Raw genomic sequence first — 27,068 nt, forward strand, 5'->3', positions numbered from 1 at the left:
GTTTGACCTCCCGATTTTCTTATCATTTCCCGCACTGGCTTACGAGCGCGATCTACGCGTCCAACCACCTCCGTCTCTATCAGCTTCATCGCTTCCTGAGTTCCTCTCCTCCTATGCCTGCGAGAAAGAAGCGTGGGCAAATTCCTCTGCGTTTCCCAGCTTCCTGTTCGCCTTGGACTCGCAGGGAGTCCAGCGTCAAACAAAATCCTGCTTCGATCTTTTGACATCTTCGCTGGGCCTGTGCCGCCTTCCCCATGCCCGCCGTCCCTGCCTCGCTGCGCCGTCAAGCCGCCAGCCAAGAATCCTTTTTTATTTTCTTTATCAAAAGTTTGCGTTTGATCGGTTTCGTTCCTAGGAGCTGGGCGAGATGTTCTTGATTCAGAAAGGGAGGAAAACGAGAGGCTCTGTTCCTATCGCGATTGTTGGAGGATCTCGCCGTAGTTTGAGGCAATAGAGAAGACTAGACAAGAAGCCACGAGCTGAGCCCCGCCGCCGTCTTGCTCCAACTCGAAGCGATGTCTTGCTTCCGCTGCTTCAGCAGCAGCAGGACCGAGAGGGGCACGGGCGAGAAGCGTCGAGAGGGGTCGGCGTCGCCGGCGGCCGCCTCGTTCCCGTCCACCGTCTCCACGGGCGCGCCCTCCAACCTGACCTTCTTCTCCACGGCGTCGTCGGCCGTCGGCACGAGCCACTCCGAGGACTCCAGCGCGGTCATGCGGCCGGCGGCGAGCAAGTCGTCGGGCTCGGGCTCGGTCTCGGTCTCGTCGGCGCGGAGCATCCCGGAGCTGTACGAGGAGAGGGGAGCCAGCACCCTCCGCGAGTTCGGGTTCCGGGAGCTCCGGGCCGCCACCAGCGACTTCAGCCGCCTGCTCAAGGTCGGCGAGGGCGGCTTCGGCAGCGTTTACAAGGGCGTCGTCCGGCTACCTGGCGGGCCCGCCGGCGGCACGGTGGTTGCCATCAAGAAACTCAATCCCAACGGTCATCAGGTATCGTCGTATGGATCTGTGGTATCTTGGCTCAATTTGTCTTGGTTGATCACGAATTCATCAGCATTTTACAGTCTATTGCTTACCATTTACATTCTACAGACTATAGCCCCTAGAATTTTTTAGAGTTATCTACATCCCCCAGAATTACAGTGAGACTCTGTTTTTTGGCTCATGAAATGGACCGTAGCTTGCATAACTGTGTAGAATTCATTTCGCTAATGGCTCGTGAAGCCTAACGTTAGTACGTACCATGGAATATGGTAACGCGGCATACTAACATGTGTGATAAACATGTCATGATACTCGCGCACCGACATAGATCCTTGCTTCAAGTTGAGGAACTCCTCCTTGATCTCCACCAAACCTTCTGGAACATGGTAAGATCTAAAAGCAGTCTTGAATTCATCCCAACCAATCTGATTTACATCTTTTTCAAACTGGAATGATTCCCACCAGTCCTGTGCTGCACCCTGGAGTTGGCCAGACGAATATAACACTTTATCATGGTCGTTACACTGGGCTATATCAAGTTGTCGCTTCACAGCTCTAAGCCAGTCATCAGCTTAGTGGGTTGCTTGCATGAGAAAATGTTGGTGGGTGTCCCATCATAAATTCACCACGCTTATCAATAGGTGGTGCTTGATGCTAGTTGTTTAGCACATTTTGAACAACAGTTTGTAGTATTTGAGTCTGCATCATCAAAGCTTGCTCTATAGTTGGAGGATTTGGTGGCGGTGGATTAGAATTGGGAACATTCCTTTCGGCACCTTGTGAAGCACTTCTCCTAGTAGCAACCATCTGTTTTCAATATGTATGCATTAGGATTCAGTCATTCGTAGCATTTTAAATGTAGCTTCATGAGAGGATAAGATAGGATTGATAGCATGAGAGAGAAGAGAAAACCCAATCATAGAGATAACCGGTTATTCCAAATGAAGTACTAGAATGTGAGAAACTTCATCTTGTAATATGGTGATGCTGGCACTATTTAATTTCAGAAGTTCAAGGTTGTCTCATTCTGGCATATTCATCTGCATCCAAGTCTCAGTTTTCTGTTCGTGCTCTCGACTTGATCAGGGCCACAAGCAATGGTTGGCAGAAGTGCATTTCCTGGGAGTTGTTGAGCACCCAAATCTCGTCAAGCTCATTGGGTACTGCGCTGCTCGAAGTGAGCGAGGTCCTCAGAGGCTACTGGTCTATGAGTTCATGACGAACAAGACCCTGGACGATCATCTATTCAATAAAGCATATCCCGTCCTTCCATGGGACATCAGGTTGGAGATAGCACTGGATGCCGCTGAGGGATTGCTGTACCTCCACGAGGGATTAGAAGTTCAGGTATCAGCTCGGTACTCCAGTACTCCAATAAGGTTATTCTGAATGCTACCAAATAACTTCTCTATAAGAGTGATGGATTAGATCACATGAGAAGGAGCATGCATATCACAGGAAATATGTTACAAGCGCAAACTTTTATAGTATGGAAACCTATCTAAAATGCAGAATAACTTTTCTTTAAGAGTAACTTATCTAAAATGCACAATAACATTTCTTTAAGAGTGATATATTGGTTACATGAAGACGAGCATGCAGTATAAATTTTGCACATCAGTGGGTGAGCGGTGGCAATATGTGCTTGGTCCTATGACCGGTGTGTTTGGCACCATGGGTGCTCTTGTTTTTTTCTATCTTAATTGAGCGACAGAGCTCCTGCCTTTACTTTCAAAAAATAAATTTTGCAAATCACAGGAACTTGCACAAGAACAAAATTTGTAGTATGGTAACCTATCTAAAATGTTGAATTGTGATAATCCATACTGAATCATATCTAAAAAATGCTGTGTGGTAATCCGTACTGAATCACTGGACATAAATAATAGATCTATCATAGATCAAGTCAAAACTTGGGCTTGCACATTCATACATTCTTGGAAATTGAAATATTTGTGTAATGAGTTATCTGTTTTTCACATTCTGAAACCTTGGATTGTTCATATTATTGGATTAGACAATGTCATCGTGTGATCATGTTGATTGAATGTGAACATGGTTAAGAGAAACATGTGCTATAAATGTCATTTGCTGCTCTGTGCATCTTCCCTTGACAACCAAGTTAGTCGATATGATTTGATTTTGTTTCCAAAAAAAGAATGAGAGATATTTGTGTTTGGTCATTACAGGTCATATATCGCGATTTCAAAGCTTCAAATGTACTGCTGGACGAGAAGTTTAGAGCAAAACTTTCAGATTTCGGATTGGCAAGGGAAGGACCATCGGCTGGTGATACTCACGTCTCTACAGCAGTATGTGTTGATTTGCCTTCATAGAACAGAACAAGATTATTTAACTTATGCTTGGTCATGTTACAGAATTTTGCTATATTGAATTCTTATTCTATATCCCAATGAAAATAATATGCAATCAGGTTATGGGGACCTTGGGCTATGCAGCTCCAGATTACATTGAGACAGGCCATCTCACTACAAAGAGTGATGTGTGGAGTTTTGGAGTAGTTCTATATGAGATCCTCACTGGACGGCGCTCAATGGAGAGGAACCGTCCCAAGAACGAGCAGAAACTTCTCGAATGGGTGAGGCTGTATCCTGTTGAAAGTAAGCAATTCAGCAAGATCATAGATAAAAGGCTTGAGGGCCACTACTCTAAGCAGGGCATTAGAAAAATTGCCAAGTTGGCCAATAGCTGCCTTGCAAAGCAGAGAAGGGACCGTCCAACAATGAGAGAAGTGGTCGAGAGCCTGAAGCAAGCAATGCAGCACAAGGAGTTAGATGGGAAATCAGGGAGTTTGGGTGAGACTCCACCACCAGAGCAAGTATCTGGAAAACCAACCACAGAGGATGTTGCCGTGGCATCAGCAAGGCGGAGGATGCTTCATCTGGCTGCCCTAGGTGAGAATGCAAACAGCATTGCGAGGAGGAGATTCATGCTCATGAGGACTGCGGCTACTACTACTACATAATTTTGAGTTGTTGTTGTGATTTTTCTTTTTTACTTTTTTAAGTGGTCATGAATATAGGATCGTTGGTGATGTTTTCACCATGTCAGTATAAATCTATTAGGTGACCAACATCCCTTTTTTACTTGTGTGCTTTCTATAGGTAGGTTAGATCTGAGACTCAAGAGTTACTATTGTAAAGGTTTCATTGCTATAAAGGATCATAGGTGTGAAATGTAATTCAGTTCTCTATGTTTGACTGCAACTTTGCACGTTGAAAAGGTAGATAGTAATAAAGGTGCCACATTCTTCCTTTCTATACTGGATTTTACTTTTTACCATTGACTGATAATTCTATAGCGGTATTTTTAAGGCCCTCTGTTTTAGACTTTTAGGTACGAAATACATGTTGGCACTATTTTTACTGCATGATTTCAGCTTGTAAAGTACATACATGCGGTTGAAAAGGAATCTTGTCATGGATGTGGCTACAGCCAATGGCTGCCTAACTTGGTCAAACTCATCTTAGCTGTGGCTACCAACCGAAAAGGGCTGTAAAAATATTTAAAACACTACTCAATCAGGTTACAAACAAGTGGTGTTTTCATACATTTGAAACAGATTGCAAAGTACTACAACATATGATAAGTACTACAAAGGCGAGATTGAGGCCAAACTTGGTAGCAATGGTCTGAGGACAGTTAAACTTTTGATCGGGGATATATACTGTTATGAACACATATGATGAGTACTTTATTGAAACCAAACAGCATGTGATGAACAGAACCAATGGAAAACCAATCTAGAAAAACAGCTTGGAGAATTTCCTACTTAGATGCTATATTTTCAGATACAATATATTTATGAACAATCAGTCACAGCGATTTTATGTTTGGAGTAGAAAAGCAGAGAAAAAGGAATTGCCAATGGCATGAATCTGTTCGAATCTTCACAGAAACTAAAAAGTAACCTGATTTCTCTATAATGTCAAATTCTTCCTTTCCATACTGAATTGCCAATGGTATTCTCTATGATGTTTTCTTTCCCCAACAGCCACCTAACCTCCACTGCTTCTCTCCTGTCCATCCTAAACTATCAAACCATAGAGCTATAGTTAAATTCATGACAACAAGTGGAGCAAAGTGATAGTGAAGATAACCATGAGAACACAAGCAGGACATATATAAACCTGTTGCACTCTTCTGCATTGCGAAGTCTGTAGCTGTGGTCTGCAGTTGACCGTGCCAGTGGTGCTATCTGATCCTACACCCATCATGCCACCTCTTTCGTCCTGCAGTAGCTAACACGATAATGCACTCAGATGGACTCATAAAAGTGTGCCAAAAAAAAAAACATAAGAGGGCCCAAACCCTGAACCTGGCTGTGCCTTTGAGTGGGCGCACGGATATGCATATGTTACTACTGCTTTCTATCATCTTCCACGCTTTCCCACCTCCGGTCTTGATCGCCTGGTTCCTGGTTGGACGATGGAGACCATCTGCAGAGCAAATACCCTTCAGACACCGAGAGGTTTTCTGTAACCTCGTATTCCACCACTTGGGCATTGTATCGGGCAGGTAGCGAGCACCTCGGCCCACGACGACCTCTGTCCCTCGTCAAGGTCCCTATCCTCCGGAGCCGAAACGCCGCTCCTTCCTCATCTCAGCAACCACACCCTTTCGTCTAGCACGACGCCTCTTCCAGTCCTTTGACGAGCTTTTCCATCGCGCCCGTACTCTTTCTGCTCCTCGCCGTCCTTCCGCAGTGGGCATGGCGCCACGGCGGAAGGGAGATCGATGGGTCCGCAGAATCTGCGACGCAGGGAGAGATCGGCTGGCCGTCGGTGGATCCATTGGGTGGCATGCCGGATTTGGTGTTGACGATTTGGGTTGGCCGGCGGCCGGCGGGGGATTGATCAGATGAGAAGCAAGGGGAAGGCGCGAGCGCGAAGACGCGAGCGATGGCGGTTTGGTCACTTATAATTAACCGCCGCCGAGGAGACTATCGCTGCGGGCACTGATTGTGGACTTAATATATTGGGCTGGACTGATGGGCCATCCATGCTGCAGTGTTGGGCTGGATTTTGGGCCAAAGCTCTTCTTCTCATTTTAGCTTTGTCACATTCCACTGAAAAAAAAACTGTCACATTAAATCAACCAAAAGATGCCTTATGAATCCGTATATATCTAAAATATTATATAAGCTCGTTTAGCATTCACATTAGTTCACAAGATAAACAAATATATTTGAGGTTACCTGTTGCTTCAGCTGGAAAGATATCCGTTTTTCTACTGGTCCTTAGGCAAAGTCAACCAAACATAGCTCTGATTGGCTTGATACAATGTTGGCTCCAAAGTCAACAGTCCTGGTAGCAAAACGGCATGAAGTAGGCCCGTTGCTCTGGTCCATTTTGCCCGGGGTCAAATGAGACAACTTCCCAAGCTTACCGGAAACATTCTCTGGTAATCTGGTTGACTTTCAGAAACATTTTCTTTATGTATGTTTGTTTTATCTCTCATCAAAATTAGCCTATCTCCGGTTGCTCACTCTGAGGCCTTGTTTAGTTTCAAAAAAATTTGTAAATTTTTTTAGATTTTCCGTCACATCAAATTTTACGGCACATGCATGGAACATTAAATATAAATAAAAAATAACTAATTGTACAGTTTGCCTATGATTTACGAGATGAATCTTTTAAATTTAGTTAGTCCATAATTAGACAATATTTGTAAAATACAAACAAAAGTGATACAATGTTTATTTTGCAAAAAAAAAAGTGGAACTAAACAAAGCCTGAGACTGAGGTTCAGTGCAACAACTAGCAAGGATAGATAGGTAATCTAGGAACTTCATATATATATATATATATATATATATATATATATATATATATATATATATATATATATATATATATATATATATATATATATATATATATATATATATATATATATATATATATATATATATATATATATATATAAAGATTGAGTACATGCGGTGGTATATATATATGTTTCACTGTTTATTTAGACATAATGTATAATAGTAGTGTAGCAAAAATCCAAAGAAAATTCTTTGAATACCACCGCATGTACTCAATCTTTATATGCCAATAAAAATTTTGTGCTTCCTTTATCGTCGGTGGTTTATAATTTCTGTTGGCTTATATGTTTTTTTGAGTAAGTTGTTGGCTTATATGTAATTATTATCGTTACGTTGGAGTCTGTTTCAATCCATCCAATTAAAGTTTTTAGCTAACAAAAAAATTCAAAGCAAAACTTTACCTAGCTAAAAGTTCTCCTTGTTAAACTTTAGCAGTGGTGTTTAAATGCTCTAGCTAATAGACTGAACTAAATTTTAGCTAGATTGAAATAACTAAGCTTTATCTGACCATTTGGATCCTTAACAGTACACTAAAATTTAGTTACGTGGCACTTGAAAGGAAAACCAACAATAGTGGCACATTATAGGGGGACTAAAATTACAAACCAATGACAATGAAGGGAACACGTAGTGGCACGCATAAAGGAAACGTATAATATTTCAATGGTATTCAAGGAATTATCTATAAAATCTATATACCTAAAAAAAGCTAAAATGATTTACAATTTAGAAAGGCGTGAGTATCCGCTACAAAAGTTGGTCTAGGCTCTTTATATTTGGACAAATTTCAGATTTCATTTAGTAGAGTATGCACAAGTTTTTCAACGAGCAAGCCCTGTTTGGATCCACCCAACTAGAATTTAGCTAGCTAAAATTTATATTTAAACTTTAGCTAGCTAAAGATTTCTCCAGCTAAACCTTAGCTTGGGTGTTTAGATCCTTCAGCTAATAGACTCCACTTAGCTAAACTTTAGCTTGTCTTTTAGTTGGACTATTTGAATAACTAGCAACTAAATTTAGCCGCCTAAAATTTAGTCGGTAGATTCAAAAGGGCTCTGATATGGCCTAACGTAAATTCCCCTATAAACTTCATTCAAAAGAAGTCATCATTCCATCAATTTGTCAAGGTGAACTGTATACACAGACCTGACGGCAAGAAAAATGCTGGCACACATCAACTCGCTGGAGTCGCTTTCCTTCTTCTCCTAACAACTCTCTTGACAGCTAATAATGCGACGACTTGAAAATTTCTTAGTATTTCTCTGCGACGAAAATACTTCAGGGTTTGGACTAGTGATTCTAGGTGAGATTTTTAGATAACGAGTTATTCTAAGTGAAATTGGCATAGTTGACTTTCGAAGAACTTCACTATATAAATCCCGGCTACTATTAACATCTAACCTCACCATCTTCTGATTCAGCTCACCCTCTTGGGGTTTGCGCTTATAGACATCGGCCTCTACACTTCTCTTGAGGCAGCGATCCAGCGAAGCCGCCATGGACCGATCGCGGAGCAGTGTTGCAGCCGCGGACGACGAGGAGATCGAGAAGCACGAGCCGGTGCCTGAGGACATGGAGTCTGACCCGGCGGCGGCGCGCGAGAAGGAGCAGGAGCAGGTGCGGCCGTGGCGGGAGCAGGTGACGCTGCGCGGCATGGTGGCGGCGCTGCTGATCGGCTTCATGTACACCGTCATCGTCATGAAGATCGCGCTCACCACGGGTCTGGTGCCCACGCTGAACGTCTCGGCGGCGCTGATGGCGTTCCTCGCGCTCCGCGGGTGGACGCGCGTGCTGGAGCGCCTCGGCGTCGCGCACCGCCCCTTCACGCGCCAAGAGAACTGCGTCGTCGAGACCTGCGCCGTCGCGTGCTACACCATCGCCTTCGGCGGTCAGCAGCTCAGCTCAGCTCAGCTCAGCGCGGGATGCACGCCGGCGTGACGGTTGCCGTTGACTGATTCGCGCGCGCGCGTGTGCAGGTGGGTTCGGCTCCACGTTGCTGGGCCTGGACAAGAAGACGTACGAGCTGGCCGGGGCGTCGCCGGCCAACGTGCCGGGGAGCTACAAGGACCCTGGATTCGGCTGGATGGCTGGATTCATCGCGGCAATCAGCTTCGCCGGCCTCCTAAGCTTGATTCCCCTCAGAAAGGTGCTGTTCCTCTCTGTCTCTATTTATCATTCTTCTCCATCTGCTAGACAAAATATTCCTATGATTTTGAACGGAGGAAGCATTTTTCAAGGTTTTTCTTTTCCATATTTAAAGTTCGATTAACAAACGTTTGAACAGCTAAGGTGACAAGCTTTATCATTCGAGGACACAAAATGGAAACTGAGGTTGAATACCCAATATATAATTTCTTGAGTTTTTCATCATTATTCCACAGACAAAAAAACTTATGTAATCCTTTTCTTTTGCCATTGACGCATAAATGAAATAGTTTTTGGTAGCAGTGGTAGTTACTCAATCCAGATATAAATAAGTGATGTTCTGAACATTGGAGCGCACGGTCGACATTGATAATACTATTTATTACTATCTTTTATAAAACTAATTCTCACTACATATTTTATCTCAACATACAAAACATTTACATCATCTTCCACGGTAAAGTTTATTTTTCTCTTGAGGATATGTGCACTCACTCTCCTACCAATTGGATTTGCTTTGAGAAGTATGCAAACACACATCTCAATGCGAAACTGCTTTGAGATGTGTGTTTGCACACTTCTCAAAGCGAATCCAATGGGTGGGAGAGTGAAGGCATGTGCCCTTAAGGGCAAAAAAACCGCCTTCCATCTTCCACTAATTGGCCAAGTTATGTTACTAACTTTCCAACCTCTTAATACAAGCTATCTCAAATTCTATCAAGACATACACATCATCTTTCACTAATAACTATGTTATGTCACTAACTTTCAACCTCTTAACGCAAGCTATCCACGCTATCTTAAATTCTAGCTCAATATGCAAGACATCCACATCATGTTCCACTAATAGCCATGTCATATACCTAACTTCCAACCTCTTAATGAAAGTTTTCCGCATTATCTCAAGTTTTATCTCAACATACAAGAAATCCACATTATGTTCCACTAACTATCCACATAATCTTTCACTAATAGACATATCATGCCACTAACTTTCAACCTCTTAATACATGCTATCCATGTCATCTCTACTTAATTTCTTTTTTTTTTTGCAATCTCCGCACCAAACGTGCAGAGTATCTTCTAGTCTATGAAATATAGCAAAAAAGTATTTGTATGGAACTCAGACGAATATATTCATGTCATTTATAGTGTCTAAACTCAGCATATAATTTAGAATGGTTGACTTAGAGCAACCTCAAAGTGTCACTTACTAGTGATCGGAGGGAGTACAATGTTTACAAATCTAATGAAAAGTTTGCTAGTTTTCAGTTATGAATAATGCTTCTCGTTTTACAAGACATTTCTACTTTCCAGGTTTTGGTCATTGACTACAAGTTAACCTACCCAAGTGGAACTGCAACTGCTGTCCTCATAAACGGTTTCCACACCAAGCAAGGAGACAAGAATGCAAAGTATGGATTTCATCACCCCACCTATGCTAGGTTCATATATTAGGCTGCGGTTGGATCAAGCATCCCTTGATCACGAGTTACTGATCCAAGTGAACTAATTTACTTTCCATGACAGGATGCAAGTCCATGGGTTTCTGAAGTACTTTGGGCTCAGCTTCATATGGAGTTTTTTCCAATGGTTCTACACAGGCGGTGATGTTTGCGGTTTTGTTCAGTTTCCTACTTTCGGTCTGAAGGCTTGGAAGCAAACGTAAATATGCATAGTCTGCTGCTTCAAATATCTTCATAATTTGCAGCACATAATGCTATCTAATTCTCGGTTTCTTGGCTGTCAGATTCTTCTTTGATTTTAGCCTCACATATGTTGGTGCGGGGATGATTTGTTCACACCTTGTGAACATCTCCACCCTCCTTGGTGCGATCCTGTCATGGGGGATACTATGGCCACTGATCAGCAAACAAAAAGGAGAGTGGTACCCTGCAAATATACCAGAAAGCAGCATGAAAAGCTTATACGGTTACAAGGTCTCTCTCTCTTATCACCAAACTCTTATTTTTTTGACTTGCTTATTCTTGAAAAAAAAAGAATATTGGAGATCATGTGTCACTAAACATGTCCATTTTTCCCCTTCCAGGCATTCCTCTGCATAGCTCTGATCATGGGAGATGGTACGTACCACTTCTTTAAGGTCTTTGGTGTCACCATTAAGAACCTACATCAACGACTAAACCGGAAACGTGCTAGCAACAGAGGTGAGAAAAATGAAAAACACCACAGACTCAATTCTAATGCATAACTTTTCCACCTTTCATCGTTTCAAAATTTCAAGAGAGGGAGATAGACTAACCTGTTGTTGTTGATTGAATGAACAGTAGCAAATGGTGGGGAAGAAATGGTCGCACTTGATGATCTACAGCGTGATGAGATCTTCAACGACGGATCTTTCCCCTCGTGGGCAGCTTATGCCGGATACGCATTGCTGACCATCATTTCCGCGATCACCATCCCACATATATTCCGGCAGATCAAGTGGTACTACGTCATCGTGGCCTATGTCCTCGCCCCTCTTCTCGGGTTCGCCAATTCCTACGGGACAGGGCTCACTGACATCAACATGGCCTACAACTACGGCAAGATCGCATTGTTCATCTTCGCAGCTTGGGCTGGCAAGGACAATGGAGTCATTGCCGGCCTCGCTGGCGGCACCCTAGTGAAGCAGCTGGTGATGGCATCCGCGGATCTGATGCACGACTTCAAGACAGGACACCTGACCTTGACATCGCCGAGGTCCTTGCTCGTGGCGCAATTTATCGGGACAGCCATGGGCTGCATCATTGCGCCTCTCACGTTCTTGCTCTTCTACAACGCGTTTGACATCGGGAACCCCAACGGTTACTGGAAGGCGCCATACGGGTTGATCTACCGAAACATGGCGATCCTTGGTGTGGAGGGTTTCTCTGTGTTGCCCAAGCACTGCCTTGCGCTCTCCGCTGGGTTCTTCGCGTTCGCGTTTGTCTTCAGTGTCGCCCGGGACGTCCTACCGCGGAAGTACGCGAGGTTTGTGCCCCTACCAATGGCGATGGCTGTGCCGTTCCTTGTGGGTGGGAGCTTCGCGATTGATATGTGCATTGGGAGTCTGGTTGTCTTTGTTTGGAACACGATGAACAAGAAGGAGGCTGTGTTCATGGTGCCTGCGGTTGCGTCCGGGTTGATCTGTGGAGACGGCATATGGACCTTCCCATCTTCCGTGCTCGCTTTGGCCAAGATCAAACCACCGATTTGCATGAAGTTCACGCCTGGAAGCTAGAAACATTATGGACAGTTCGTGAAATTGTAGAATGTGAGTGAGATTCAGTGAAGGCATCAAGTGTGATTAGTGGTAGTGGACATAATAAGTTGAAGCCATGTCGCCTGTATTATCTTTGTTGTGTATGTGTGGGTTCTCCTTCTCCGAGAGCCACAATACTTGAGATTTCTAGAGCTGATATGTTTTTCATCATGTTGGGTTTAACCTATATTTATGTTTTGGAAAAAAAGATTACTACAATATTGTCTAACGGAAATTAATGCTCATTTTTGTATTTACATTCTTTCAAGATTTTAGCTACTGACTTGTATAATATGCTGCCCACAATATGAATTCATAGATTAGGAAGTAAATCTAGTCAGGGTTAAAAGTGTAGTTGTGCATTCACAGTTTCACACAATGTCACCATCTAGGTAAATTCTTTTTAACTAAGGGTGTGTTTGCTAGTGATTTAATTCTTGTAGAAATATTTTAGATCTAGATTTTTTTAAGAAACATTTCAGATAACGTGGCGAGGTGTCACCTGGCGCTTGGCTGCTGGCCTAACATGGATGCCAGGTCAAACTAGCATAGGAGATGGTTCTACCTCCCCAACATTGCCCCGATGCTGCCTCCTTATTCATCGGCCAGGCTAGGAGACGAGGTGCCACCAGCCCGCCTGCTCCTCCTTTGGAGGTGAAGGGGTGGATCCAACGGCCTAGGCACCAGGTTCCTCATTGGTGGCCGCGAGAGCCTCGGTCGTGAGGGGGAAGTGTTCTCGGCACGGACCTTTGGTGGATGAGAGGCTCATTCCATTGAGCATTCGACTATGCCAATCATGCCGGTGACTCCTTCTAGGCATATTTTCTTCTTTTGTCGAGTTCAGTCCTTTTCTAGTCTGTGCTTCGATTCCACCATAATGTGCAGGGCCTTCTTGATGGGACCGCCTCTTGGTGGCGTAGGCCAGTCTACTGCTGCCGCTGGCTCCTCATCACGGCATCGACTGACGTCGCTAGCTACCATTGTGGTTCACCTGCCGTGGCAGAGCCCTCTCGTCACCCCTCCATGGTCCTCTAGCTTTGAGGAGGGGGGCTTGCTAGGCGTCATCCCCCTGACAAGGGAGCATGACGAGGCATGTGTGCCACATCACCGCTGGCTACCTCGCTTCGCTCATGCATGCCATTCAACACATGGCTTAACAATGTTTCGAGTGCATGCAAAGGTGTTCTTTTATATTGCCTAAGAGCATATACAATAATGGACTTATAGTCAAGCTAATGTTGATTTGGAGGAGAAAAGACAGGAGAGAGATGATAGCTTGGCTCTCATGTAAGCACTAAGCTACGCACGGATGCATAGGTAGTGGTGGCCCAAATAGCAAGTATTGTAAGGAGGAATCGAAAAGAGAAAATGTCTTAGAGACAAGTATGAAACAACTTACTGTATAACTTGGCTCTAATCACTTGGCTTATAGTCAACACTTGACTCTATTATTAACCTTGCTCTAAGCAGTAATACTCAATGGTGTACATGTGCGAGGAAAACCAACAATAGCGGCACAAAGGGGAACTAAAATTGCAAAAATCAATGACAATGAAAGAACACATAATTTTCAATAATGGAACACAGAAAGGAACAGTATATGTTTCAATGGCGTTCAAGGAATTTTTTTATAAAATATATATACCTAGAAAAACTAAAATAACGTATGATTTAGAACGGGGAGTAGTTTTATATTGTACCTGCTACAAAAGTCGGTCTAGGCTCTTCATATTTGGACAAATTTCAGGGTTTCATTTTGTAGAGTATACACAGGCACTTAGCTTTTTTTTTTTTTGAAACGAGGGTACCGGCCTAATGATAATAGGACATGATTCCCCGATAACCTGCGTTCAAAAGAAATTCCATCAATCTGTACGAGATGAATTATACACAGATATGACGGCAAGAAAAATGCTGCTACCGATCAACTCGCTCGAGTCGCTTTCCTTCTTCCCCTAACAAGTCTCTCGACAGCTAATAATGCGACGACTAGAAAATTTCTTAGTATTTTTTCTGCGGCGAGAATACTTCAGGGTTTGGACTAGTGATTGTAAGTGAGATTTTCAGATAACGAGTGATTCTAAGTGACATGGCATAGTTGACATTTGAAGGATTTTTCTATATATAAATCCCGGCTACTAACATCTAAACCTCACCATCTTCTGATGCAGCTCACCGCCTTGGGGTTGCGCTTGTAAGCATCGGCCTCTACGCTTCTCGTGAGGCAGGGATCGAGGCCGCCATGGACCGCGCGCGGAGCGGTGCCGCTGCCGCTGCCACGGACGATGAAGAGATCGAGAAGCACGAGCCGGTGCCTGAGGACATGGAGTCTGACCCGGCGGCGGCGCGCGAGAAAGAGCAGGTGCCGCCGTGGCGGGAGCAGGTGACGCTGCGCGGCATGGTGGCGGCGCTGCTGATCGGCTTCATGTACACCGTCATCGTCTTGAAGATGGTTCTCAGCACGGGGCAGTTGCCCACGCTGAACGTCTCGGCGGCGCTGATGGCGTTCCTCGCGCTCCGCGGGTGGACGCGCGTGCTGGAGCGCCTCGGCGTCGCGCACCGCCCCTTCACGCGGCAGGAGAACTGCGTCGTCGAGACCTGCGCCGTCGCGTGCTACACCATCGCCTTCGGCGGTCAGCTGCTCAGCTCAGCTCAGCGCGGGATGCACGCCGGCGTGACGGTTGCCGTTGACTGATTCGCGCGCGCGTGTGTGCAGGTGGGTTCGGCTCCACGTTGCTGGGCCTGGACAAGAAGACGTACGAGCTGGCCGGGGCGTCGCCGGCCAACGTGCCAGGGAGCTACAAGGACCCTGGATTCGGCTGGATGGCTGGATTCGTCGCGGCGATCAGCTTCGCCGGCCTCCTAAGCTTGATTCCTCTCAGAAAGGTGCAGCACACACACACTCTCTCTTCTTCATCTGCTAGACAAAGGGCTTGTTTGGCACAGCTCAACTTCACTAGTAAAGCTGTTTTTTTAGAAAATAGCTTCATGAGTGACTTTCTAGATGAAGCTGAGCTGTTTTGGAAAAAGTGTTTGACAAAATAGCTTCACCAACTACTTCATACATAGTTGAGAGAGAGAAATGAGGGAGAAGCTGCAATAAGCTACTTTTTTCCAGCTTCATCCAACTTATGTCTCTTCACACATGAAGCTGTTTTGGAAATAAGTGTTTGGCAAAAAAAACAGCTCACAACAGCTCATGAAGCTGTTGTGAGTTATACCAAACAGGCCCAAAGTATATAACCAGTTCGTTTGACCTTATCGCCGAATCTACTAGCCATTTAGCAGTATTTTTTTTATCACAATGAATCAGTCAACATTGCGCTCTCTCTCTTTCAAATTATAAGAGCTTTTCACGAAACATTTTTTTTCTATATACCTAGATATATATAATGTGTAGATACATATTAAAAAATAATAAAAAAGCTATAGCATTTTATAATTTGAGCGGATGGAGTAATTTTGAATGGAGGAAGCATTTTCCAAGGGTTTTCTTTTTATCATCTTTAAAGAGCCATTTAGCCTTTCAACAGCTACGGTGAGAAGAAGCATACCAATGGAGGCACAAAATGGAAACTAAGGTTGCATGCCTATATATATTCTTGAATTTTTCATCATTCTTCCAAAAACCAAAAGACCTAATGTAATCCTTTTCTTTTGCCACTGACCCATGACCTAATGTTTTCGACATTGTCACGGTCTTTGAAATACAATTGTGTGATAGTATGTTATGAGACTGGATAACTAGATGGAATTCAGAGTGGGAATAGCAGATATTTGAGTAGGATTAGCAAGAACAGAGTTGAGGAAGGGTGGAACATGGCAGGAACCGTGGGTGAGGACGGCGACGAAGGTTGTTTCTCAGTTTGGAAATGGCTATTCTTTCTTATGTCTCACGCCACGTCTGTCAGCTTGTATCTCCGCTGGGAACGTTACTAGGCCGCAGCGGCCAAGTCCATCTTTACTCAGCTAACTATGGCCCAAGGCCCATTACATGACATAGTTTTTTATGAAACAATTACATGACATAGTAATATTTAAATAAAACATGGCAAAAGAATAATTGCATGGAACTATATTTCGAGACCAATCTATTATATCATTTTCAAATGGTTAAACTCAACATAGAATTTAAAATTTGACTTCTGAAAACCCCAAAATGTCAATTATTAGTGATTGGAACGAATACAATGTGTAAAAATCTAATGAAAAATATGTTAGTTTTCAGTTATCTATAATGCTACTCGTTTTACAAGACATTTACAGGTTTTGGTCATAGACTACAAGTTAACTTACCCAAGTGGAACTGCAACTGCTGTTCTCATAAACGGTTTCCACACCAAGCAAGGAGACAAGAATGCAAAGTATGAATTTCATCACCCCACCTCTCTTAGGTTAATATTGTATTTTGCTAGACTGTGATATCAAGCATCCCTTGATGATGATGAGTTATTCACCCAAGTGAACTAACTTAATTTCCATGACAAGATGCAAGTCCGTGGGTTTCTGAAGTACTTTGGGCTCAGCTTCATATGGAGTTTTTTCCAGTGGTTCTACACAGGCGGTGATGTTTGCGGTTTTGTTCAGTTTCCTACATTCGGTCTGAAGGCTTGGAAGCAAACGTAAACATCCGTACTCTGCTGCTTCAAATATCTCTATAATTTGCAGCACGCAACACCATCTAATTCTCGATTTCTGGGTGTCAGTTTCTTCTTTGATTTTAGCCTCACATATGTTGGTGCGGGAATGATTTGTTCTCACCTTGTGAACATCTCCACCCTCCTTGGTGCGATCCTGTCATGGGGGATACTATGGCCACTGATCAGCAAACAAAAAGGAGAGTGGTACCCTGCAAATATACCAGAAAGCAGCTTGAAAAGCTTATACGGTTACAAGGTTTCATCACACTCTTCTTTTTGTTCTTGCTTATTACATTTTTTAGAAAAATATTGGTAATCATGTGTCATTAAACATGTCCTTACCCCCCTACCTTCTAGGCCTTCCTCTGCATAGCTCTGATCATAGGAGACGGTATGTACCACTTCTTTAAGGTCTTTGGTGTCACTGTTAAGGGCCTGCATCAACGGCTAAACCAGAAACATGCTAGCAATAGAGGTGAGAAAAATGAAAAACACCACAGACCTAGTTCTAATACATAACTTCCGCCTTTCATCATTGAGAGAGATGGGGTAACCTGCTGCTGTTGACTAAATGAACACAGTGGCAAATGGCGGGGATGAAATGGTGCCACTTGATGATCGACAACGTGATGAGATCTTCAACAATGGTTCTTTCCCCGCCTGGGCAGCTTATGCCGGATATGCATTGCTGACTGTCATTTCAGTGATCACCATCCCACATATATTCCGGCAAGTCAAGTGGTACTACATCATCGTGGCCTATGTCCTCGCCCCTCTTCTCGGTTTCGCCAATTCCTACGGGACAGGGCTCACCGACATCAACATGGCCTACAACTACGGCAAGATCGCGTTGTTCATCTTTGCAGCTTGGGCCAGTAAGGAAAATGGTGTCATCGCCGGTCTTGCCGGCGGCACCCTAGTGAAGCAGTTGGTGATCGCATCTGCTGACCTAATGCATGACTTCAAGACAGGCCACCTGACCTTGACATCGCCGAGGTCTCTGCTCGTGGCGCAGTTCATCGGGACAGCCATGGGCTGCGTCGTCGCGCCTCTCACGTTCTTGCTCTTCTACAACGCGTTCGACATCGGGAACCCCAACGGTTACTGGAAGGCGCCATACGGGTTGATCTACCGGAACATGGCAATCCTTGGTGTGGAGGGTTTCTCTGTCTTGCCCAAGCACTGCCTTGCGCTCTCCGCTGGGTTCTTCGTGTTCGCGTTTGTCTTCAGTGTCGCCCGGGACGTCCTACCGCGGAAGTACGCAAGGTTTGTGCCCCTGCCAATGGCGATGGCTGTGCCGTTCCTTGTGGGTGGGAGCTTCGCGATTGATATGTGTATCGGGAGTCTGATTGTCTTTGTTTGGAACAAGATGAACATGAAGGAGGCTATGTTCATGGTGCCTGCGGTTGCGTCTGGTTTGATCTGTGGAGATGGCATATGGACCTTCCCGTCTTCCGTGCTCGCTTTGGCCAAGATCAAGCCACCGATCTGCATGAAGTTCACGCCTGGAAGCTAGAAACATTATGGGCAGTTCATGAAGTTGTAGAATGTGAGATACAGTGAAGGCATGAACTGTGATTATTGGTAGTGGACACAATAAACTGAAGCCATGTCCCCTGTATTATCATTGTTGTTTGTGTGGGGTTCTCCAGGAGCTGATCAGCCTGCTCGGCTGTACTCATTCGTCTGCAGTTGTTTGCTGTTTATGTTTGTGTTTTAGAAAAAAAAAAAGATGCTACAGTACAGTTCAACCGAAATTAATGCTCATTTTGGTCGACACATTCTTTCAAGTTTGTGGCTACTGACTTGTATAATGTGTTGCCTACAATATGAAATCATAAATTAGGAAGCGAGTCTGGTTAGAGTAGAATTAAAGTGTGGTTGCGCACTCGCACCATGTCACCATCTACCATCTTTAGATAATGCATATTGTATATCCAGCTTCTTCTATCAATAGATAAAATCAGACTAATTATTACAAAGTTATGCCAGTGGGTACAAACACGGCCTGCAAAAAATACTTATGTAGTCCACCAGCGGAAAACCAAAACGAAATAAGGTTTAAATTAAATAAGACCAATGTATCTTGAGGACAACCACCCATTGGAACTAAAATTGCAACGTCGATGTCTCTAGTATCTGTCCAACTTAGATCAGTTGGTCCCTCTGATCAACATGCCGCTGCAGGCTTTCCCACTGTTGGAGCCAGTACATTCCCCTGCAATAAAGTTTTTGGTCTATATTTATTAAAAACCACTTCATTCTTAGTTAACCAAATTGCCAACAAAGTGATGTTGTTGTTGTTAATAATAATGAGTTATACTTTTTGTGTCCAGTTTTTTACCAAACTAAAAAAAAGATTACTCATATCTGTTGGAGGTGTTAAACCAAAAAAATTATGTATAGCACGCCATAAGAATTTGACATAAATTATCAAATGTCTTGTGACACTGTAACACCATTGTTAATTATCGCAGCATACATGGACTTGACTGTAAAGGTTCCAGATGCGTTCAAGCTCCACACAAAGACATCCTTTTGCTCAGACCAGGTAATGTCCTATACAGATGCAAAAATTCTATGCCAAGTCCTTAAGTTTGCCCCTACTAAAATCCTTGTGAAGGAAATATTAAATGGGATAGACCTAAGCACTTGTGCAACTGAATCTTGTTTGAGACCCATCCTTTATCTTGAAGGAGCCAAGTTCCAAGAAAGAATCTCTAATATTCATTAAACTTTTCCAAAAATAAGAATCTATTGGTTTTTTAACACAACTCCCTAAAGTATTATCTTTGATATATTTATTTGTTAGCAACTCTTGCCACATGCCATCTTCATTCAATAATTTGTACAACCATTTGCTTAATAGACATAAATTTTGGGTATCTAAATTTTGTATTCCCAAACCTCTCTGGTCTTTGGGTTGACACATAACTTTCTATTTGGCTAATCTATATTTTCGTTTGTGTTGATTATTCTGCCAATAGAAACGGGACCTGAAGCAATCTATTTTTTCTAATACCCCTCTCGGCAGTTCAAAAAAAAATATCATAAACATCGATAAACTAAACAGCACCAAGTTTATGAAACCAAGTGTCCCCCTACTAAAAGCATCTTTTCTTTCCAATCACTCAGTCTTTTTTCTACTTGATCCTCAATTGTCTTCCAATCTTTATTGTTTAACTTTCTAGCGTTCATAGGTAGGCCTAGATAATGAAAAAGATACTTACCAATAATAGGTAAGTTCTTTCAAACTTATGATGTGTTTGGCACTGATCCAGTCGTAGAAATAATTTACATCAAGATTCTCTTAAGAAATGTTTAAGAATTACCTTATGGATAGATTCTAATTCCAAAAAATATTTTTTTTCATAATAGAATTATATAAATGAAAATATTGTTCAGAAAACCCTTTTTTGGGTGAAAACAACTTAAATACAACATGTTTAATTTGTTGTGCTTAAAAAGTAGTTTAACTAGAAAAACTACGACCGTTAGTATAGAGAAGAGCAAGAAATGAAATATGGCAAACTACTCGGCCACCGTTTCTGGCTCGTAGGGAAAAAAGGGATAGATTCAAGTGATTGACAAATTTGTTAGGGATTCTAGCGTTTCACACGAGAAACGAAACTGGCGAAACGTTTCTCTACCTACCTGTTTGGTAGGGATTCTAGCGTTTTACACGAGAATCGAAACTGCTCTGAGAGTGAAACGTTTCTCTACCTACCCGTTTGGCAGAGATCCTGACGTTTCACACTAGAATCAAAACTGTTTTGAACAACCAAAAACTAAATTTGAGCTCCTTTGTAGTTTTCATGGTAAAAACCTGTTTAGCTTCCTCCTAGGTTGGTTTTAACTTTTTATGCATGCATAAATTTGACATGGTAACTATAGTGTACTTTTTTTCTACCGTTTATGGTAAAAAAACATATACTATTCTTACTTGAGGAATTTTATTTTCCATTGCATAAACAATCTTTTTATTTTATAGAATATTTTTTTTAGAATCAACAACCATAGTTAGATGTTTAAATATATACTTTTGCTTTTGGTTTTGCTGAAAGGTGGATGAGGAGATGGAGCCTGCACCATCCCATGAACCCACCTGGCTTCCCAATGGATCTAAACCAACCTAATCTATCCAAAGCACTCTTTATATCCTTTTTAATTTATAGAAATAGATATTTTGGTAAAATAAATATACCCTCTAGCAGCCTTTTTAATTAGATCTCCAAGTATAGACATTTCTCACTAGCTAAAATGAAGAGTGAGAATGACTCTTAGAGTACGCTAAGATATAGAGAAGCTATTGGAGTATACAAAGATATAGAAAACGATCTTTACTCAAATGACTTTCTGAATAATAATTTAATAAATTTTAGAAAGACTCTCGAAGTCTTGCTAAAACTCTCTAAGTCATTATTAGGAAAGTCATTTAAATAAAAATTGATCTCCATATCCTTCCACTCTAACAACTTCTCTATATCTTGTGCATACTCTAAAGACACAACCGCGCTCTTCATCTTTGACTAGAGAGAAACCCGAATAGAGAAAGACAATATTGGAGAGTCAATTAGAAAAGTTGTTGGATGGTATTTTTCATCAAAGTCTTTATTATTCCTATCAATAAGAAATGATATAAAGACTTGAAGTTGCTCTAATAATCCTTATTTCTAAAGAGGAAGAAGTCATCAATAGCTTATATGGATATGCTGAAACCATCTCCCTCTTATTAGTGTAAATAGGTCAGTAAAGATATGTTGAGGTTCCTAACTGTTATAACTTTGAAAGAAAAACAACATCGTTCGATGACTCAAAGAGATGATGAGGCCATCTTCGTAATATCCCCATAGCTCCACACAACACAGTGGGCTCATCCAGATATGCTAAGTCTTAATATCTTGGAGCTAAATTGGTTACATTTCACTATAGATATCTAAGATCAGATAGTATTTATTATTTCCAAAGGAGAAAACAAATTCGACAACAAAATGGTGTATATATATTACTCTAAAGAGCATGCTATATAGTGTGAGGAAATGACTAGGCCGATTTCATGAACAATCTCATTTGAGTATCCACAAATCGGATTGTCTTTAGAGTATTTTGGATAGGTTTTCTAAAATTCCATTTGGTCGGGCTCTAAATTCTCTAAAAAAATGTTTCAAATGTTATATCGGGAAATGTTTCCTGGTGAACTGGAATCGTTTTAAGGAACCGTTTAGCTATCTACCTGAATTCAGATTAAAAGAAGTAGAATTAGAAAACAAATATCTAAAATCGTTATCTCTTCCCTCGTGTAGGTCAAAAGGCTAAAATGTTTCTCTCTGGTTGTAATAGAAACATTTCCAGCTACAATGCGTTAGGCATGGAATACAGACACTGCACTGAACTAATTCTCTCGTCCAAATATGTCATAGGAAGATCACTAGTTAGTAGCTCTCGTTAAAGAGCGACGTACTTTACGCATACCATGTACTGTAAGATGTAGCAAGCAAACCTCTGTTTTTTTATCTCACATGGTTGCTGAATTATTACTCACCTATGAGCTCAAGTCAAAATATCTCTACCGATCAATTGCAAAACGGTAACTTATTTGTTTAGATTTCCGACAAGCACTCCTCTGCTTTTTACGTGTTATATTAACTTTGTCCTAAGTCAAACATTTATATCTTCAATAATCAATTTTTTTTAAAAAAAATATATATAGTTCTATGGCATAAGATTTATGTTTTTAGGTTCTCTAAGAGAAATTTTTTATAATATATAATTTATATGTTATGAAAGAATAAGGGTTTTTGAAATAGATGGCCACAGATATTTATGTCTGACTTAGCTCAAAACTAATGTGACATGTAAAAGAAATAGAGGTACGTCTTTTATTAAAAAAACTGGACATCTAACTTTTCAAGAAACCAATCAATTTCAGATTTAACTAAGCTTATAAAAATAATATTAACATTGATGTTTTCAAATAGTTGTACTATGAAAATTATATTGCATGATTATTCTAACTATACTTATTCTATCATAGATGTTAATGTTTTTTATAGATTTGATTAAACATAAAATTGATTGACTTTTTTAAAAAAAAATAAGACGTGTATTCTTTTTTGGATGTAGGGAGAGTACGCTACTACAGTACGTTAGTGTTCCTTTGGCCGCATCGCGCACCCCCCCTGCAACGAGCACGCGGTGGTGCAGATTTATTCCCACAAGTCACAGCTGAATAACCGAAGCATACATACTGCGGAAATGGTGGAAGAACTGCTCGACGGCTCGACAGGAAGCCACAAACCTGAAAGCTCCTTGATTTTGGATTTTCTACATTTTTGGATGACTTTTGCTTCTACGCCATGTCGACATCCTGGACACAGAGCGAGGTTGCAGATGCCGAGGACCAGAAGGCTTGCCCATTTATATGGCCCGTCGTCAGAGCCCTGGGGGCTGGGGCAGTCCGCCGCTAATCACTCCAGTCCACAGTAGTTCTTGCTCTAGCCGCTCTGCCAATATGGAGATCAACCCCGCGGACGAGATCGACAAGTGCGAGGCCGGCGGCGGCGCGGAGCCGCAGCCTGCAGATCCGGAGCCCGAGGCCGCGTCGCTGGAGCTGGAGCAGCCGCAGCCGTGGCGCGAGCAGCTGACGGCGCGGGGCTTGGTGGCGGCGGCGCTCATCGGGTCCATGTACACCGTCGTCGTGATGAAGCTGAACCTCACGACGGGGTTCGTGCCCACGATGAACGTGTCCGCCGCGCTGCTCGCGTTCCTGGCGCTCCGCGGCTGGACGGGCGCGCTGGCCCGCCTCGGCGCCGCCGGCGCCGGCAGGCCCTTCACGCGCCAGGAGAACACCGTCGTCACCACCTGCGCCGTCGCGTGCTACTCGCTGGCGCTCTGCGGTACGTGCCAAGACACCCCTGACAGCTCAGCTCAGCTCGCTTGGCTTGGCTGGCACGCGCTTGGATGCGCGTCGCGTCGTCGCACTTGGGCCACGTGTCGTGACGCGTGAGATTGCTGTGTGCGGCGGCGCTGGCGCCGCCGCCTGTGCAGGGTTCGGGTCCTTCATTCTGGGCCTCAACAAGAGGACGTACGAGGCGGCCGGAGTGGACACGCCGGGAAATGTGCCGGGGAGCGTCAAGGAGCCAGGATTCGGCTGGATAACCGGCTTCCTCGTCGCCAGTAGCTTTGGCGGCCTCCTCACCTTGATTCCCCTCAGAAAGGTGCTTCATTTCATTTCACATGCGGAAATCTTCTTGTTTTGGGGGCGAAAAAAATCCACTTCAGAAGGTGGGCAGTAATAAATTATTTACTTTTATCAGGCTTTGGTCATCGACTACAAGCTGACATACCCAAGCGGGACGGCAACAGCTGTTCTTATAAACGGCTTCCACACACCTCAAGGAGACAAGAATGCAGAGTGCGTATGGAGATCTTCTCTCCTGTTCATTAATGGTTATATAACAGCTAGAATGAAGCCGATTATTAGACAGTAGTATGTGTCTATAGCCCCATTTGGTACAGCTTCACCACCAGCTTGATGAGCTTTTGTGAGCTATTTTTTTTTACCAAACATCCTTTTAAAAAGAAATGGAGAGGGGCGAATCAGAAATAAGTAGCTTTTTATAGCTCTCTTCTTCATTTTTCTCTATCAGCCATGTATAAAATTGTTGGTGAAGTTGTTTTGCAAAACATTTTGTGTAAACTAGCTCAAATGCTCAATTGCATCGAAAAAGCTGTTTGGGAAACAGTTTTCAAAAAGAAAAGTTTACTACTGAAGCTAAGCTGTACCAAACGGGGTCTGATCCGAGAATGTGAATGATCTATTCTTGCTCATACTCAACTGCAGGAAGCAAGTGCGTGCATTTCTGAAATATTTCGGGATTAGCTTCTTCTGGAGCTTCTTCCAGTGGTTCTACACCGGCGGCAACGCCTGCGGATTCGCTCAGTTCCCTACGTTTGGCCTCAAGGCCTGGAAACAATCGTAATATACTGTCTTCATGAATTCTTGCTTGTGCTACTCATCCTACTATTTCATACATACATAAATGGCGGCGACCCCTCTGAAGTCTGAACCCTGTTTTTTGCCTGCTATGCTTGCGATCAGGTTCTTCTTCGATTTCAGCATGACGTACGTCGGCGCCGGGATGATCTGCCCGCACCATGTCAACCTCTCCACCCTCCTCGGCGCGGTCCTCTCCTGGGGAATTCTGTGGCCACTCATCCACAATCGCAAGGGCGATTGGTACTCTGCAGACATACCGGAGAGCAGCATGACCAGCTTGTATGGTTACAAGGTCTGCTGACTCACACACACTTTATCTGAGTTCATGGAGCAGTACATCTTAGTACAGTAGCGATTTGGTTGCTCTGCCGTGCAGTCCTTCGTGTGCATAGCTCTGATCATGGGTGATGGCATCTACCACTTCGTCAAGGTCCTCGGCGTCACCGCCAAGAGCCTGCATGAACAATCAAAACTCAGACGTGGCAGCAACCGAGGTAGCAGTAGCACTAGCAGAGGTGGAGAGTAGTGCAGTCCTACTCTACCTTCTTTCGTATTTGCTACTTGTAATCTGATTCTTCAACACTAACTAACTGAAGTGAATCTGATGGTGGAACCGATCGAACGAGATGCAGTGGCCGACGAGGGCAACGCGGCCGCGATCGACGACCTGCGGCGCGACGAGGTGTTCAACCGGGACTCCATCCCGGCGTGGCTCGCGTACGCCGGGTACGCCGTCGTGAGCGCCGTCGCGGTGGTCGCCATCCCGATGATGTTCCGGCAGGTGCGGTGGTACTACGTGGTGGCCGCGTACGCGCTGGCGCCCGTGCTGGGCTTCTCCAACTCCTACGGCGCCGGGCTCACGGACATCAACATGGGCTTCAGCTACGGCCAGCTCGCGCTCTTCGTCCTCGCGGCGTGGGCCGGGCGCGACGACGGCGTCGTGGCCGGCCTCGTCGGCTGCGGGCTGGTCAAGCAGCTGGTGCTCATCTCCGCCGACCTCATGCACGACTTCAAGACGGCGCACCTGACCCTGACGTCGCCGCGCTCCATGCTCGCCGCGCAGGCCGTCGGCGCCGCCATCGGCTGCGTCGTCACGCCGCTCACCTTCCTCCTCTTCTACAGGGCGTTCGACGTCGGCAACCCCAACGGGTACTGGAAGGCGCCGTTCGCGCTCATCTACCGCAACATGGCGCTACTGGGCGCCCAGGGCTTCTCGGCGCTGCCCACGCACTGCCTGCCGCTGTCCGCGGGGTTCTTCGCGTTCGCCGTGCTCGCCAACGTCGTCAAGGACGTCCTGCCGCCGCGGTACAAGAGGTACGTGCCGCTGCCGACGGCGATGGCCGTGCCGTTCCTCGTCGGCGCTAGCTTCGCCATTGACATGTGCGTAGGGACCTTGGTGGTCTTTGCCTGGCAACGGGTTAACGGCAATGACAGCACGTTGCTGGTGCCGGCGGTGGCGTCAGGCCTCATCTGCGGTGATGGCGTATGGACTTTCCCGTCGTCGTTGCTTTCTCTCGCCAAGATCAAGCCACCCATGTGCCTGAAATTCACACCTGGAAGCTAGATAAATGTCGGATCCATTGTCAAGTGTTAGTCTTCGGATACTGACCTGATGCAGTCTGAACTCTGAGGAAATGATTAAATTGGGATGTATCCACATCTGCTACTATTTATTCAATTGAAAGGGAAAAAAATGTTCGTGGTTCATGGTGTATATGCCCATGAGGCCATGCATTTTTCTGTAGTACAAAAGAAAATTTCGTTAGATTTAACGCTAATTAAGGTCTAAGTATTGTGATTCATATCAATTCACGTGTTGAGATGGATTAGAATAAAACTTGAACTAATTTCTACCCCTAATCCACTCAATACATGTGGATTGAGGTGCATGCAACAATATCCAACCAATGCCTCAGCGGAAACGTGGAACCATGGCACGTTGTCACCCCATTATGTGAGGTGTTAAGCCAATGGTGCAACCAAACAATGTGATGTTGTTCTTGTTCTTCCTGAGAAGGTGATAACACTTGTCATGCTAGTATACATGACGTGATAAAATATAATGGTCATGCTGCGCTAGTACGCCTACTTGACTAAAATGGTTATATATAGCTATAGTTCTTTTGCACAGACTATTATTGAATTATTCAATAAAAAGGGTTACAAATTCAAATAACCGAAGTAGATCAACATTAATAATTTAGTTGTTATA

The 27,068-nt window shown here is 43.8% G+C and overlaps 4 protein-coding genes and 1 long non-coding RNA gene across 8 annotated transcripts; 4 read left to right on the forward strand and 1 right to left on the reverse strand.

The window, feature by feature from the left end:
* On the forward strand, positions 1 to 4,256 carry LOC8078878 (probable serine/threonine-protein kinase PBL19). Its single transcript, XM_002452786.2, has 4 exons — positions 1 to 983; positions 2,064 to 2,324; positions 3,167 to 3,289; positions 3,412 to 4,256. The coding sequence occupies exons 1-4, from the start codon at positions 516 to 518 to the stop codon at positions 3,961 to 3,963; spliced, it is 1,404 nt and encodes a 467-aa protein (XP_002452831.1). The 5' UTR covers positions 1 to 515; the 3' UTR covers positions 3,964 to 4,256.
* On the reverse strand, positions 4,664 to 5,927 carry LOC110435062. Of its 2 annotated transcripts, XR_002452719.1 has the most exons (4): positions 5,528 to 5,927; positions 5,317 to 5,437; positions 5,129 to 5,230; positions 4,664 to 5,031 (listed from the first exon to the last, which is right to left on the reverse strand). It is a non-coding gene; the product is annotated as an uncharacterized LOC110435062 (long non-coding RNA). The 2 variants fall into 2 exon arrangements; XR_002452718.1 differs by having other exon boundaries at positions 5,317 to 5,927.
* LOC8075150 (iron-phytosiderophore transporter yellow stripe 1) lies at positions 8,227 to 12,436 on the forward strand. 2 transcript variants are annotated; one of them, XM_002452787.2, is made up of 7 exons: positions 8,227 to 8,716; positions 8,805 to 8,974; positions 10,291 to 10,388; positions 10,504 to 10,638; positions 10,724 to 10,913; positions 11,024 to 11,141; positions 11,262 to 12,436. In XM_002452787.2, the coding sequence occupies exons 1-7, from the start codon at positions 8,326 to 8,328 to the stop codon at positions 12,194 to 12,196; spliced, it is 2,037 nt and encodes a 678-aa protein (XP_002452832.1). In that variant the 5' UTR covers positions 8,227 to 8,325; the 3' UTR covers positions 12,197 to 12,436. The 2 variants fall into 2 exon arrangements, with proteins under 2 accessions (XP_002452832.1, XP_021314466.1); XM_021458791.1 differs by having other exon boundaries at positions 11,265 to 12,436.
* Positions 14,383 to 18,588, forward strand: LOC8075151 (iron-phytosiderophore transporter yellow stripe 1). 2 transcript variants are annotated; one of them, XM_021458931.1, is made up of 7 exons: positions 14,383 to 14,850; positions 14,934 to 15,103; positions 16,474 to 16,581; positions 16,706 to 16,839; positions 16,924 to 17,113; positions 17,215 to 17,332; positions 17,439 to 18,588. In XM_021458931.1, the coding sequence occupies exons 1-7, from the start codon at positions 14,460 to 14,462 to the stop codon at positions 18,371 to 18,373; spliced, it is 2,046 nt and encodes a 681-aa protein (XP_021314606.1). In that variant the 5' UTR covers positions 14,383 to 14,459; the 3' UTR covers positions 18,374 to 18,588. The 2 variants fall into 2 exon arrangements, with proteins under 2 accessions (XP_021314606.1, XP_021314607.1); XM_021458932.1 differs by having other exon boundaries at positions 16,484 to 16,578; positions 16,702 to 16,839.
* LOC8075152 (iron-phytosiderophore transporter YSL15) lies at positions 23,124 to 26,563 on the forward strand. Its single transcript, XM_021460053.1, has 7 exons — positions 23,124 to 23,753; positions 23,905 to 24,074; positions 24,174 to 24,271; positions 24,701 to 24,835; positions 24,959 to 25,148; positions 25,233 to 25,350; positions 25,489 to 26,563. The coding sequence occupies exons 1-7, from the start codon at positions 23,279 to 23,281 to the stop codon at positions 26,418 to 26,420; spliced, it is 2,118 nt and encodes a 705-aa protein (XP_021315728.1). The 5' UTR covers positions 23,124 to 23,278; the 3' UTR covers positions 26,421 to 26,563.

The sequence above is a fragment of the Sorghum bicolor genome, chromosome 4 (assembly GCF_000003195.3).
Source record: "Sorghum bicolor cultivar BTx623 chromosome 4, Sorghum_bicolor_NCBIv3, whole genome shotgun sequence".
Taxonomy (NCBI): domain Eukaryota; kingdom Viridiplantae; phylum Streptophyta; class Magnoliopsida; order Poales; family Poaceae; genus Sorghum; species Sorghum bicolor.

Excerpts from the sequence above, each read along its gene's own strand:
- LOC8078878 (XM_002452786.2), top strand. The coding sequence starts at position 516 with ATGTCTTGCTTCCGCTGCTTCAGCAGCAGCAGGACCGAGAGGGGCACG. Across the intron at positions 2,325-3,166 it reads ACGAGGGATTAGAAGTTCAG|GTCATATATCGCGATTTCAA; the intron begins GTATCAGCTCGG and ends TGGTCATTACAG. Across the intron at positions 3,290-3,411 it reads ATACTCACGTCTCTACAGCA|GTTATGGGGACCTTGGGCTA; the intron begins GTATGTGTTGAT and ends ATATGCAATCAG.
- LOC8075150 (XM_002452787.2), top strand. The coding sequence starts at position 8,326 with ATGGACCGATCGCGGAGCAGTGTTGCAGCCGCGGACGACGAGGAGATC. Across the intron at positions 8,717-8,804 it reads CTACACCATCGCCTTCGGCG|GTGGGTTCGGCTCCACGTTG; the intron begins GTCAGCAGCTCA and ends GCGCGTGTGCAG. Across the intron at positions 10,914-11,023 it reads AAAGCTTATACGGTTACAAG|GCATTCCTCTGCATAGCTCT; the intron begins GTCTCTCTCTCT and ends TTCCCCTTCCAG.
- LOC8075151 (XM_021458931.1), top strand. The coding sequence starts at position 14,460 with ATGGACCGCGCGCGGAGCGGTGCCGCTGCCGCTGCCACGGACGATGAA. Across the intron at positions 15,104-16,473 it reads GCTTGATTCCTCTCAGAAAG|ACATTTACAGGTTTTGGTCA; the intron begins GTGCAGCACACA and ends TCGTTTTACAAG. Across the intron at positions 17,114-17,214 it reads AAAGCTTATACGGTTACAAG|GCCTTCCTCTGCATAGCTCT; the intron begins GTTTCATCACAC and ends CCTACCTTCTAG.
- LOC8075152 (XM_021460053.1), top strand. The coding sequence starts at position 23,279 with ATGGCCCGTCGTCAGAGCCCTGGGGGCTGGGGCAGTCCGCCGCTAATC. Across the intron at positions 23,754-23,904 it reads CTACTCGCTGGCGCTCTGCG|GGTTCGGGTCCTTCATTCTG; the intron begins GTACGTGCCAAG and ends CCGCCTGTGCAG. Across the intron at positions 25,351-25,488 it reads CAGACGTGGCAGCAACCGAG|TGGCCGACGAGGGCAACGCG; the intron begins GTAGCAGTAGCA and ends AACGAGATGCAG.